Source organism: Dryas octopetala, chromosome 1, assembly GCF_963921425.1.
Source record: "Dryas octopetala chromosome 1, drDryOcto1.1, whole genome shotgun sequence".
Taxonomy (NCBI): domain Eukaryota; kingdom Viridiplantae; phylum Streptophyta; class Magnoliopsida; order Rosales; family Rosaceae; genus Dryas; species Dryas octopetala.
Window position 1 is genome coordinate 16,446,993 of NC_141366.1, and position 13,931 is coordinate 16,460,923.

Consider the following 13,931-nt stretch of genomic DNA (forward strand, 5'->3'; position numbering starts at 1 on the left):
TACTTGACGACGTGGCGCTATCTCAGCAAACATTTTCCACCAAATGAGCGACACGGACCCACAATTTAATAATAATAGAGAGAGTGAGAGTTTGTAGGCCCGTGCCAGGGGTTAGGTGGACCCGTATCGCTCATTTCCCGCCAAATGAGCGACACAGGTCCACCTAACCCCTTACACGGGTTCACAAAGTCATCATTTCTTTCTCGCTCGTTGAACACAAATAAGAGATTTATATTTGAATTTGGGGAAAACGTGATATTTTTTGGAGACTAAATGGTCAGGAGAGCGTTCGACGAGCGGGAAAAAGGTGATGGGTGTGTGGGCCCATGTCAAGTGGACATGTGTTGCTCATTTGGCGGGAAATATATGCTGAGTTGGTGCCACGTCGCCAATTAATCCCCGTTAGCAAAAGCCAAGCTGACATTTAACTGATCTCTCAATAAATTGATAGACGGAATTTCATTTTTCAATTTACATAATAAATCAGGTGTATATTTGAAATATTTGAAAGTCGTGGACCCCGTTGAAATAACATATATAGTTATGTATCTAAATTGAATTTATGCCTAAAAATTTATATCACACTAGTTGTCCCGTGATCTTTAAATTTTCTCTTTTGCAGGTTACAAAGGTCATTTCAATTACTTTAGAAAAATTTGCTCCCACAGTCTCCCTCATTTTAAATTATCTATTATTTTTTATATTTAATTTAATTAATTTCTATATATCCTAATTTGATTGTAACAAATTAGATATGAGGTATTTCAAAAAAAAAAAAAAGTTATTTCCATGTTGCTAGTGGAATGTAATGTTGTGGTTAGTCCACCTAATTTTCACGGGCATTACTAAATACACATAAATTTGCACACTTGGGTATTTCAAGGATTTTTTACATTATGAGTTTTTTTTTTTTTTTTTCTTAGGATAGAATTGTTTTTTAATTTTTTACCACGCGTCATTCATTGACAAATAATTTTTCATAGATTAGATATAAATTATAATGGGGACCCTTCGCGCCTTTCCTAATTTGAAACCCATTAATTAAGTACCCTTCCTAGACCGTTGCTTCCCGCCACAAACTTTCCCTTTAAAACATTGCCAACAGACGCAAACCATACACTACACAACCAATTCTCATCAATCCCCTATTCCCATTCGATCTCATCTCTCTCTCTCTCTCTCTCTCTCTCTCTCAAAGACTGAAACCATGAAGGGAAGGCTTGGAGGCACCACTGCTTCATCTGCATCCTCAACAAAGAGACATGAAGGCTTTCACAAGTACCTAAAACCAGGAACACTTGCTCAACTTAGGAACTCCAAAATCACTGCAAGGTCTCAAAGACATGGCCTCAAATCTCAGATGCAACTTCTTCTACTTTCAAGTTCAATACCCTCTTCTTCGTTTCAGTCACCGCAGCCTGAAAGCTATGATCCAAACCAAGTTCCAAACCAAAGTGATCATGGGGTGCCTTATTTTGCTCCTCCCACAGTTTATAACCGCCCTCGGTGTTTACAGCGAAAGAAATTTGTAGCACTGACACCAGTTTTTTCTGATAATTAAGAGCAGTACTACTTTTAGTCAGAGTAATTACTTGCCTGACAAATTTTTTTTGATTTATTGGATATAATATTGATCTAGAGCATTTTGGTTTTGCTTTCTTTGTTTCCTACAACCTAGTGGTTCAGACAGTTACTGGCATAAACTGCCTATGCCAATTTGGTCAGTTTCATTGGAAAGGAAAGACAGAGTTGGTTTCAAATTTTAATTTGTTGATGCAAGAGGTTCATTTGCCCAATTAATGAATGCAATAACATAGTCTATATAGATCTTATTCATGGATCGACAAAAATGTGCAAAAAATCTATTTGCCTCTTTCTTTTTGCATATGGCATTGCCACTCCCATTGGCAGCATTCACTTATTCGGAGCTTAATTTGAAAACCATATTTCGACCCGGATGTTTTCGAGATGCCCCTAATAGCCAACGAGTATATAGCACTTGATAATGAATGTGATTGTGCAATTAATAAGGCACTGCACACTAGAACCATTATTTTGTTACATTGGCACTGCACACTAGTACCTAGTGTAATTCTAATCCTCACCCCACTCACCCTCACCACTTGGGCTAACGCCAAGGGATTCACTAGTTGCATTTTCAAAACAGTGGATCTATATCAAGTACTATATATACAAAACAACAAATATATAAGAATATAAGATGATATGCAACAGCAAATCTATATATGATTATTGAACAAGAGACAGGCAAACGCTGAAGTGAAAACAGATCCTTAGTTACATTAGCAGTATTATTAGCTATGGTGGAGAAAAAATGACATACATATGTGGAATGCTCTTTAATTTTGTTCCCAAAACACATTCCACTTGTCATTGTGCATGGTACAAAGTTTATACGCGCAGCTGAGAAAATTACAATGAAAAGTGTGAAGAAATGTGCATATATTTTAATGAATTAACAATAATGGAACCACCCAAACCTACACATTTATTCATGATTGACTAGACTAAAGCATCTGCACCAGCAATAATCTCCAATATCTCCCCTGTGATTTTGGCCTGGCGCTGCCTGTTGTATGACTGTGACAAGTTCTTCTTCAACTCCACTGCATTATCAGTTGCATTGCTCATGGCAGTCATCCTAGCCGCAAGCTCACTGGCCAGTGACTCCTGCAATGCCCTCAAAACCTGACTGTTCAAGTACAAAGGCAGCAAAGCATCAAGAATCTGAACTGGGTCTTGCTCAAACTGCAAGATGGGTGAGAAATCCACTGTGGCCGTCCTCACTACATCTCTCTCTACCGTCAACTTCCCTTCCCTTGTTGTCAGCCTGAAGAACTCGTCTTCAGCAGCATCCACACAGGTACCATTTATGTCACAAATCTCTCCTTTTGGTGACAGAGGAAGCAGGGTGTGAATCACGGGTTCGGATTTAACCAACGACACAAATTTGGTGTACAAGAGCTCGACCTTGTCAACTTCTTCACTAACAAAGAGTGAGAAAACATCGTCGGCGATGGCCTGAGCTTCTTTGGCAGTTGGCAGTGAACTCCCATCGAGAAATTTGTCGACGGGGATATAAGGACGGCGAAGAAAATAAGAGTTGCCCTTTTTGCCAACACTGATGACCACAAATTCAAGACCAAGAGCCTTCAACTCTTTGATTCTTAGTTCAGCTTTCTTGATGATTTGATTGTTGAAACCTCCGCAAAGACCGCGATCGCCGGTCACAACAACAAGAGCAACCTTCTTCACGGGTCTGACATTGGTCAGAGGAGCATCGATGTCTTCCGTTTGGAGCTGCTCATTGATGTTGTAAAGGACTTCCACAAGAGTTTCCGAGAAGGGTCTTCCATTGACAACAGCTTCTTGAGCTCTGCGGACCTTGGCAGCCGCCACAAGCTTCATAGCCTCAGTGATCTTCTGGGTGTTCTTTACAGACTCGATACGCTCCCGAAGCTCACGGAGACCGCAGTGAATTGGGGTCACAGAAGACGATCTTGAAGTAGGGAGTGAGTTTTGGGATGGAAGCTGAAATGGGGTGATAAAAGAACGGCAGGAGAGTGTGGAGGCGTCCGAAAGAGAAGGTTTTGAGGACACCCACGTTGTAAGATTTGAACAAGACATGGTTTTGATTAGTGGGTTGCTTCTGAAGCTCTGAAATGGAACAAGGGAAGAGAATTAAGCTGATGAGCAGCAGAGAAAGAGGGTCTAAAATGTGAACTTTGGTTTCTTTTAGAGGGTTTGGTTTTTGGGTTGTGAAAGTCTTATCTTCATGTGTTACTACTTCTGGTGTGTATGGAGCCAAAGAGTGGGAATGAGTGGAGGGAGAGGGAAGAATTGGATGAGGTTTTGGGATAAGGATTTTGACCGTTGGTGATTGTTTGGGGCAGGTATTTGGCTCCCATTTTATCATTAATTCTATGGGTGGGTCCAATCCTACGTGGCATGATCCTGATGGGAACTGAATTATGGATTTCCAGCACTTGAGAGACTCAGAAAATTTATCCTGTGATAAAAATAGTACGTGACATGCTGATGTAGGGAAAACTACCGGAAAAGGGGGAAAATAAATTAAGAAAATAAATAAAGAAAAAGACAAAAAATAGAGAGCCACGTTCTTACGGGCTTGATATCATTGGCCAAGTTGTCTATTTGAGAAAAATATCAATTTAATCATTGAAATTTGAAAGTTGCAGGCTTGCAGCCTACACGTATGGCTAATTTGCTGTGTAGGGGTTATTGTACGTTGTTTGAATGGATGGAGTTAGCGCGTAACATAAAAAATGGGTGTATTAGAAAAGGAAACTTACATGCCTGATATAAATAAAGATAATTGAACTACATCTTATCAAACTGGGAAGTAACAGTAAATGTATACACGACCTTACAGATGATGAACCTTCCCAAAAACCTAAAAAGAAATACATACATATTGACAATGATGGACTTGCAAAAATGTTGACATAACTCCCAAAAGATGGACACAACTGGCTTAAATGGGTTAGTAGACCAAGTGAACTAATTTATATACTGATCAACTAGCACAGGTTAGTATAGAAACAAATGAAAAGCTCTAGGTTAGCCATCACTGCTGGAGTTTTCTACAGTCAACCCTATGTTCAAACATGTATTGGTTCTGCATACACGCTTCCTGGGTTTCCTCACTATGGGAATTGCTAGAGGACCCAGGCTCAGTTGTTGTGCCATGTCCACAGCTTGTTTCTGTGCCACAACTTCTCTAGTGTTTGGTTTCGCTTTCCTACAGGATCTGCTGGGACGAGATGACGCCAAATCTTTGGCAACAAGACCTTTGCTAATCATACTCTCCTCATACTTGGACATCATGTGTGAAGAGCGATCTGGTGCACATGAATCCAAACTTAACCATGAAGAATTACTTGCATCATCCTTCCCTTGATTTGTAAATCCCAACTCTAAGGAATGAATATCACCTTGAGAATTACTTGCATCTTCTGTTGCAGGTCTTTTCATTGCAGAACTTGGAACATCCTATTTACAAGAAAACAGCATGTCAAAAGAAGAACAAAAGGAAACAAATATAAACATTAATTGGAGGCACCGGTGGCAATTGCTAATGAACAGGTTTCCTGCCTTAACAAGATTGGTGGCACCGATGGCAAAGAGAGATGGCGGTCCCCATTGAAATTATTAGCATTAATAACGTAGGCCAGAAGATATGATACGTGCCTCCCACAACCCACTAGAATCTTAAAACTAACAAAAAGAAAGAGAAAAGTCACCTTATTCTGCATCTCCGCAATTTGCTCACATGCTGACCCCTCCTCTCCTTCAGAATCATCCATCTCCTCACACTCAAACTCAACATTTTCTTCATTTTCTTCATCTGAGTCACTCAACTCTTCCTGTTCCATCTCGATATCAGGTTGAGCCAGGTCTCTCATATCATCTACATTGTATCTGCTGATGCTATTACTTGGTATAACCAATGTCTGGCCACCTGAAACAAGCTTGCTACCATTAGCAGAAGAATCTTCAGCATGTCGATATATTGGACTATTAGCAGATTTCGTTATCATCAGAGTGCCAGAATCTGGAGCAGTCGTTCTTGATTTAACTACATTATGCACAGTCACATCTCTACTTTTTAAAGCTTTTTCCTTTTTGGATGTAGAACTTAGGTTGATCTCCAAGTCCAGTTCATTAGCTTTCTCATCGGGAGTAAAAGGTTTAGGGCCCAAATCCTGTGGATCAGTATTGACCAGAAACTCAGTCCGAACAGTATCAGAAGGATATTGAACTTGAGCACATTTGCCCCCTGAAACAACAGAAAGGGATGCAGTTGAGCATGTCGTCACTGTGACACCACGCACATAATCAGTTCTTTGCATGAGTGGATGGAAATCAATGCCACGTGATATTAAGTTGGATTTCTTCAATGATTTGACAGAACACTCAGCATCATTTTCTTGATGAGGATTATGAGAAAGGCTTAAATGCAGCTGAGGATGATTTCCTGAAAAGAAACTGAAAGTATTGCAATTGTTGTTGCTGCAGTTCAACGGGTAATAGGGCAGACGCCCATCTTCAGGGGCCTGGAACAGCAAAGGATGCATCTGAAGATCAGAATCAGTATCTCCTCCTTCCTCTTGACATTTATCCTTGTCAGTTCTAGAATCTTCCGGACGGGAACTTGTAACACTGTCTTTCAGAGAACGACTTATATTCTGTCCAGCTGTCATGGCATCAGAGGTTCCGGATCTTCCAACCTGAGAAAGTTGAGAAACTAAATTATCTGTTGTGGAAGCACCACTACCACCTCCAGCGGAAGCAACCATGGAAGATGCCCCACATAGGGAGCCTTTGAAGGAAGATTGTGAGACTACACGAACGGACGGTGGAAGATTCACAGGAGGCAAGTCTGGCGCTAATTTAACTAAATGTGCACCACTAGTTCTACGAGCTCGATATGGCCGATAATAGAATTTGGATTTGGATGTATTTGAAGTCATATGAGAAACACAATGATTCGTTTTTGTGGTACTAGGTACAAAATGTCTAACACCAGTGATTTGGGATGAAGGATTCTGGGGATACTTTGACACAGATGGAAATTGGTACATATTACCAGTCTGGGTTTGAGGAGCTTCTTTATGGCCATAATCATTTTCCCATTCATGGATAGCCTCTCGGAGTAGGGTACCACTATGAAGGTTTTTTTCTCCACTGAAAGTACCCGGTCTCCAATCTGCTAAAAAGGCCTCATGAACATAAGTTTCACCTACATTGTCCGTGTAACCATCTGCACTGTTGTTTTCTCCACCAGACTTTTCAGCCTGGCAGTCCTGCAGTGAATACCAAACTTTAAGTTAAATCACCCTCCACTTCACAAACTTTCAATCATCTACAACCCAAGCTGTGATCAATTATAGGTTAGTGAGCAAAAATAAAGGGCCAGGCAACATTCTTTTACATTCCACAAAAATGAGTAAAGTTGGACTGGGCACACTTCCCACACATTCATGTTAAACTGACTAAGTTATTGGTGCATTCTAATGTAAATTTTATAATAAATTGGTAATAATAGGCCATGTAAGTGGGGATAGCCTCCCTTTTCCTAAATTTCTTTCTTTCACAGGCTGAACCCAATACCTCCTATCTGCTACATTTTGTAAATTATTTTTCATTCTTGAATTTAAGAAAAATATACATAATCTATGACTCCTAAGCCCCAATTTATTCAACAACATTTAGGAAGCATAGGATATAATTAGATGAGATAAGTCTAGCAGGTAGCTAATTTAAAGCCTAACCACAACTTTTCAATACCAGTTTGATCTCGTCTATATGTGTGTGTTATTACTATGAGTTCAGCAGTCAACACAGTTTTGTTTATATCTATCATCATAAATACATTATTTGAAATCAATGCAAATATATAGAGGTTAAATTTTGAAACCAATATTCTAAGTTTAAAGGACAGCAGACCTCTTTCTCAGATGAATTTTGCCAGCTTGACAAATCTGCATTTTTTTGTTTCCTTCTTTCGGATTCATATAACCGTCTCTTTGCCTTTTTCGCTTCGTCAACCTTATATGACTTCTGAGTTCCACAAGCAATGCGCCACTGCCGGGGCAGCAAAGATGGATCTCTATGTGGGACAATGAATTGCCATACAGACATCCAATCATATTTATAAGCCTTAAGTCCCTGAGTATTTGCGTCATAATAAATCATACAGCTAAATTGCATAAAAATCTGATAAATAAACACGAATGCATGAATACATACTATATAACACATATATAATTATTCTCTAAGAAGATCCTAACATGCGGGTTTATTTCTCTGTCATGAGATCATATATAGATATCGAGATGCAGTGTGCTAAATGCATCTCAGCTGTCCATATTTGATCTAACAACTGAGAAATGGTTCCTTAGTTGAGAATAACTCAGCATATGCATATACATACATATATATCCGCACAAGAGTAATGCTCTCAAAGCTTTCATATATATATATATTATATTATATATTACCTCCTGAATACATGCTATCTCTTGTGCAGTCAAAGGTGAGGTTTTCATCCTCCGAACTGCCTGCATGAAGCAATAGAAATTTACAGGAATTACTGATAAAAGTGACTATATGCTAAAAAAGCCTAGGTACACAACTGCAGCCTGTTCATAACCTTGAAATACCCAATTAGTAGGCACCTCTTACTGTCTTACACATAGCATTATGATATAATATTCAACAATTAACATTTTCAGACATCCCAAAACCACAACATTCTTTGGACCATTAAACGTGATTAGATGTTTGATTGAGTATTTGAGTTGTCATGCAAGCATATCAATTAATGAAACTCTAAGAAATGACAATAGTAACAGTAAAATCTTTTCCAAATGGTGCTCATTTTAATTTTTTGAGAAAAATGTAGGAGGTGAAAACACAACTTATCTCATTCCACAAATAATAATTATTGGTGTTCCAAAAAAATAACAATTATCCACTTACAATGAACATCGGTAAGAATGATGACAGATGGAGGTAAAACTAATAAATATTTTCAATTAATAAATTCTTCATATACCTTTATGGGATTTTCTGGTGCTTTTGATGAGCAACGGTTTTTCTGCCTAACAAAAATCTGTAACAGAAGCAGCTCATGTCAGAGAAAATAACCACCATTGCTTAACCACCACACTGATTCTACAGAACCACAGCACATTTCATGTCACCATGAAATTTACCAATAAAAATAAGACAGGAACAACCAAACAGAGCAATGTCATTAATGAATCAGTATTCGTTATCACATTGACCACTTGAAAACCATATCAGTTAGAATCAAACATACACAATGAAAAAATGCAAAAATCATTGACTCCTGACATTCATGTTCCTAAGAAAGTACAATCTTGTATCAATGCAGAAAATGCCAGAAAGTTTTTAACTGATGGAAACTAACTGAAAATTTGATAACATGCCAATATGCCAATAATAAGCCATTCGAAATTAAGCCATCACATTATAATAAACCATCAGGAAGACACAGAATTGAGTCCACGATAGAAGCAATTACTTCTTAATCAATAGTGTGTTAGACAGCTGGAGTACTTTTAAGCTTAAAAAAATTAATAAGCAAGAAACTTGAGCATTTTGACTTCAGTCTTCATGGCTAAAACATGTGGTTGCTCTATTCCTTAGCAAAACAAGCATGAGCAAGGCAGCAAGCTGGATTTCTGGTTCAAGCATAAATTACTAGAAAATTATGTATTTGTATCACATAGTCTAAAGACCTTGGGAATGTGGGGTTTTATTGATACAAATGTCCTGCATCTAGTGTAGTAATGGAAATAAGAATGAAAATGTATATACTTTGACTAGGATGTTCTTTGGAATAAAACATATGGTTCCTCTGCTCATTAGCAAAGGGTGTACTAGTAAGGAAAGCATTAGCAGCAAACAATGGCCAGAGAATGTTGTGTTCAAAATACACAGAATAGAAAAAGATTACCTGGTGCTTAGATTTGCAAGGAAGAAAACGTTGTTGAATTGCCTTCCAATCTGTATTATATTCCATCAACCCCAATGCTAATAATCTGTATTGCAATTCCAAAACAAAACACATGAACCTTCATAAGCAAGTCTCATAGACTATAAAAGCAGATTGATATTAATCACAATTGTAGCTCATGGATATGATAAGCAGAGTAAACATGCAATGTCAAAGACTAATGCAGAACACCATCTCAACTGAAAAATGAAACAACACCACAAACCTCTGTACAAATATACTTCGACAGAAATTTTTGGTTTTCCAATCACACATGATGATTTATCAAATCATGAAAGATTCATATTGGCCAGGGCATAATGCAAAGCTCAAACATATCTTTAGTTTAATTACCATGTTCAAACATAGATGAACCAATAGCTACAACTATCCTCAAACCAAAATTATAATAAAGAAACGTGAAAAGACAAGCACAGTATCATATTCATGAGAAAAATGGAGGTACCCTGTATTGTTTGGGAGATTTGAAGAATAAAAACATAATTAATTGCAAATATTTTGTTACTTTTTGGTAGTCAACTAGCTTTGATGGACTTCTTGTCCATCTTTTCTTGTATCCCTTTTTCCTTTTATAAAATTTAATCATTCCTACATAAAAAATAATAAGTAGCAAATGAACTATAACTAGGATCATTTTATAGTGACCCACAGCTGACAACAGCAACAAATCAGGATAAGTCACCAACTCAATAAAGTATAAAGCGTGCAACTCACTCGTCTTCTGCATCAGTGAAAAGCACCCGATTTGCAATGGCTGCTGGGGGCGGCTTATGGGGAAATAATTCTGGATTGGACAAAGGAAAAAATCTCTGAGCTAACTTTGCAATTTCCCTTGGGACTAAAGCAACTGATTGCTTCTTGGTACTTTCAACAATTGCAGCAGCCAATGACTTCTTGGGTGGTTGTTGACTAGATGAAGATTGAACCACATTGACAGCTGAGGAACCGGTTTCACTTACCACTTCACAATTGTCTTGAGCACATACCGGAAAGTTAGGAAGGGGATACAAAGGCTCTCTTTCAAAGCGAGTATCAGAACTAGTGTCCATGTAACGCCGTCGATTTTCCTGGACAGCTGTCAAAATAATTTCATATCAATGGCAGATATATAAAGATCAAACTTCTGAACACAAATATGTTAAAAAAAAACCTGAAAAACACCGGAGACCTTCTTCATGACATACCTGTATCAACTTCATGCATGTATCTTCCAACTAAACTAAGTGGAGCTACATCCAGGACGGATAGCACACGGCCACTAATAGAAGGCACCCAGAAAGAACCCCCAAGATTCTGAAGAAAACCCAACTGCCTATTAGGAACATGTTCGCATCTTCCTTCAGAAGGAGAAATATTTGGGGAAACTGCCATGTGATTATTCGAAGAACACACTCCACGCGCATCCAATGTGAGGGATGATGCTAAGGTGCTTTGCTTCGGGTAGGACTTAGGGCCTTCAGTTGGCACTGATGGGACAAAGCAAGTGGTAGGATATGGTGCACTTTTCCATGCCATTACTTCATCGCGCTTGTGGAGCATCTCAAAGATCAATCTCTGAACCTGGGATGCAATATGTTGTCGAGAGTGATCAAGTACACACAGAGAATATACTTGAATAAGTAGCTGCACATGTTCATGGATCAAGCGGTGCAACTGGCCTATCTGGTGAGGAGCGAATCCATTGATACAACGACCTTCTACTGTTAAAGACAAACAGCTTGGAGCTGTCCCGGGCATTAAAGTTCTGCTGTCCTGGGTTGAGAAAGAGGAAATTGGTCCATTTGGCAAAACTGGTAAAAGGGGACGCAACGGTCTCTTTGTCTGTCCTAAATTTTTCTTCTTACACTGACCAGAGGAATTTTGGCACCTAATCTGCCTTGTCTTCGGTCGTCTTCCAGCTCCCCCATACTCTTTTTTAGTTTTGTCCCTTGTATTTGCATCCACGTCACTCTCAAGTAACTCTTCGAGCTCTATCTCAAAGTCTGCATCATTGTCCTCGTCTTCATCATCAGCATTTTCATTTTCTTTAGTTGACTGGTCATCATCTTCTCCACCTTGTAAAACAGCAGCGAGAAATTTCTTGTACTCTTCTTCATCATCAACATTTTGGAGGTCATCATCATCATCCGTTTCTTGAAGAAAAGTTTCCAGTTCATCAAGCGTGAAACTTGCTAACGAATAGCGGGCTCGGGTGCGTTTACAGATAGCATCCTCTTCCTCATCATCTAAATCTATAGTGGGCTTTTGGATGTCTGTCGTGTTACTCAACTCTCCTACTGTGACATCATTAACATCGGTTCCACTGCTTGAGCCATCATCCTTTTCTTGAATAGTTTCAATTGCTGGTTTAGAGATGAAGCCGGACATTCTCTTCTTAGCATTTCCAGGATCTGTTTTTTCAAATTCATTTTCAGATGCACCTTCAGACGAAACAGTAGTTTGCATCACGATTTCTTCCTCCCCATGCTCAGAGTCTCCAACAGAACAATTCTGAACCTCACAAGCTACATTCAACGAATTAATGCCAGCAGTTTCAACAGTGTTTCTGCTGCTGTCAACAACTTCACCATCTAAACCTTCTATTTCAGAGCTCAGACTTGAAGAAGCTTCTGGTGAAAGGGTTCCTTTCAGAAAAGGATTGAAATCTACATCTTCATCCTCGTCCTCATCCTCATCCTCATCAAGTCTCAAAATACTCTCATGCCCCTCAGTCAAGCTTTCAGTCGCAGGAAAACCATTTTGATGACTAAGATACCCAACTTCAGTTGATTGTGCATTTGGACACGAAGACATTTTGGAAAAATGCAGCTGCTCCTTAAGATTCTAAATAAATCTAGAAGTCATTACAGGCCCAAAAAATCGTCAGGATGACAATCAAAGCACCATTTGCCACCTGAACCATGGGACAAAGTGAAAACTACTTGAATTCCCACACAGCTGAACTGGCCGTTGAACTAATCAAGAAATATATTTTCATTCGTGATTCGTTGCCAATCCCGAAATATTCATGCAATAATGATTAATTGAGCAAATGGGCATATCTCAGACTAAGCTACCAAGTGCACTCCCATTTGCTATTCGATGAGACTCTCTAAATAAATCACTCAGCTCAATGCTACGGTCACTCAGTTGAATTTCTTCAACCTAAACTAGCTATTCTTTTAATAATACAAACAAAAATAATATCCAAAAAAGATCAAATATTTAAACAAGCAAACAAATAGAGGACCATGTTGATGAATAGCGTAAGTCTCACCTTTTTCGAAAGTCTCTATAGTAAACTTGGCCTTGACATCTCAGTTACACCCAAAACCCACAAATGTCTTTGAAATTTAGGATCAAAATCTAACATCCACGACCATAAATCTCAATCTAATCTCACTCCCAACAAACCCTATATCCCAAAATACCAGAAACAGTGATTACGTGGGAAAGATTTCAATGCGATAAGAGATAATGGGTGACACGAGGAAATTGTGAACCCGCTTGAAGTCTGTAATCGCTCTTCGCTTCTCCTTCGGGACACAACCTCTGTAACTCTTTTGGCCAACGAGGAAGAAAGGGGTTGGAGACGAGCCACGTTGTCAAGTGCCGTTTCGTTCTCTGTCCACCGAAACGTAAAAGCGCCAGGGATTTTGCCGTTTAGCGGGTTTTGCCCTCGTCCCCTCGCTAAACAAAACGCAGCGTTTTGATGATTATATATTTACATATAAGTTATATAACTATATAAGGTTGGCAGTTGGTAGGTATTGCGGTGGAAAGTAAGGACAAAACGGAAGTAAAAGAGTATTGAGAAGGTAAATGCTTGGGGGGAGCGGCTGTGTTGCGGATGAAAGTTTGTGCGGATGAATGAGGATCTCAAATCTTGGCCGTTAGATCTAATGAATGGCATAGATTAAAAAAAAAAAAAATTTCCCCTCACCCGTGACACCCCCTCCATTTCTCTTTCTTTTTACTTCTTCTTTCTTCTTCTTCTTCTTCTTCTTGCAACCTCACCCTCTCTCTCATTTTGTTTCCCTCACCCGTGACACCTATTTCTCTTTCTAAACCCAAAAAACAGAGTTTTCCAGTGAATCAAATAAAAACAGAATCAATGTTTGGGTATTCAAGTTTGAGTAAAAAGTTGGTACTCAAACTTAGGCTCTATTTGAGATTGTTGTGGAGGACCCAAAAGCTATTGTGGATGACAATTCTCAATCACCCACAATAATTTTGGTGTTTGGTAAAAAAATGAAAAAGTATTTTGCCCCACAATTCTTAACTCCCCACAGCAAAAATAGAAAGCAAGTTTGTAGGTGTTTTTAAAAGCTGCAGTGAATCACAACAACAATGAAAATTTTAT

The 13,931-nt window shown here is 38.9% G+C and overlaps 2 protein-coding genes across 2 annotated transcripts; both read right to left on the reverse strand.

Annotated features, from left to right (window-relative positions):
• Positions 1-2,276: 2,276 nt before the first annotated feature.
• Positions 2,277-3,808, reverse strand: ATPC1 (ATPase, F1 complex, gamma subunit protein). The gene is made up of 2 exons (XM_086250038.1): positions 2,502-3,808; positions 2,277-2,424 (listed from the first exon to the last, which is right to left on the reverse strand). Exon 1 carries the CDS (start codon positions 3,646-3,648, stop codon positions 2,524-2,526), a length of 1,125 nt encoding a protein of 374 aa, XP_086106164.1. The 5' UTR covers positions 3,649-3,808; the 3' UTR covers positions 2,277-2,424; positions 2,502-2,523.
• Positions 3,809-4,316: 508 nt separating this feature from the next.
• DUO3 (Homeodomain-like superfamily protein) lies at positions 4,317-13,139 on the reverse strand. The gene is made up of 9 exons (XM_086249825.1): positions 12,846-13,139; positions 10,774-12,482; positions 10,304-10,664; positions 9,530-9,614; positions 8,603-8,659; positions 8,046-8,105; positions 7,492-7,713; positions 5,286-6,848; positions 4,317-5,034 (listed from the first exon to the last, which is right to left on the reverse strand). The coding sequence occupies exons 2-9, from the start codon at positions 12,380-12,382 to the stop codon at positions 4,603-4,605; spliced, it is 4,389 nt and encodes a 1,462-aa protein (XP_086105951.1). The 5' UTR covers positions 12,383-12,482; positions 12,846-13,139; the 3' UTR covers positions 4,317-4,602.
• Between the last annotated feature and the right edge of the window lie 792 nt (positions 13,140-13,931).

Excerpts from the sequence above, each read along its gene's own strand:
- ATPC1 (XM_086250038.1), bottom strand. The coding sequence starts at position 3,648 with ATGTCTTGTTCAAATCTTACAACGTGGGTGTCCTCAAAACCTTCTCTT.
- DUO3 (XM_086249825.1), bottom strand. The coding sequence starts at position 12,382 with ATGTCTTCGTGTCCAAATGCACAATCAACTGAAGTTGGGTATCTTAGT. Across the intron at positions 10,665-10,773 it reads CATGCATGAAGTTGATACAG|CTGTCCAGGAAAATCGACGG; the intron begins GTATGTCATGAA and ends TTATTTTGACAG. Across the intron at positions 9,615-10,303 it reads TTCACTGATGCAGAAGACGA|ATTATTAGCATTGGGGTTGA; the intron begins GTGAGTTGCACG and ends ATTGCAATACAG.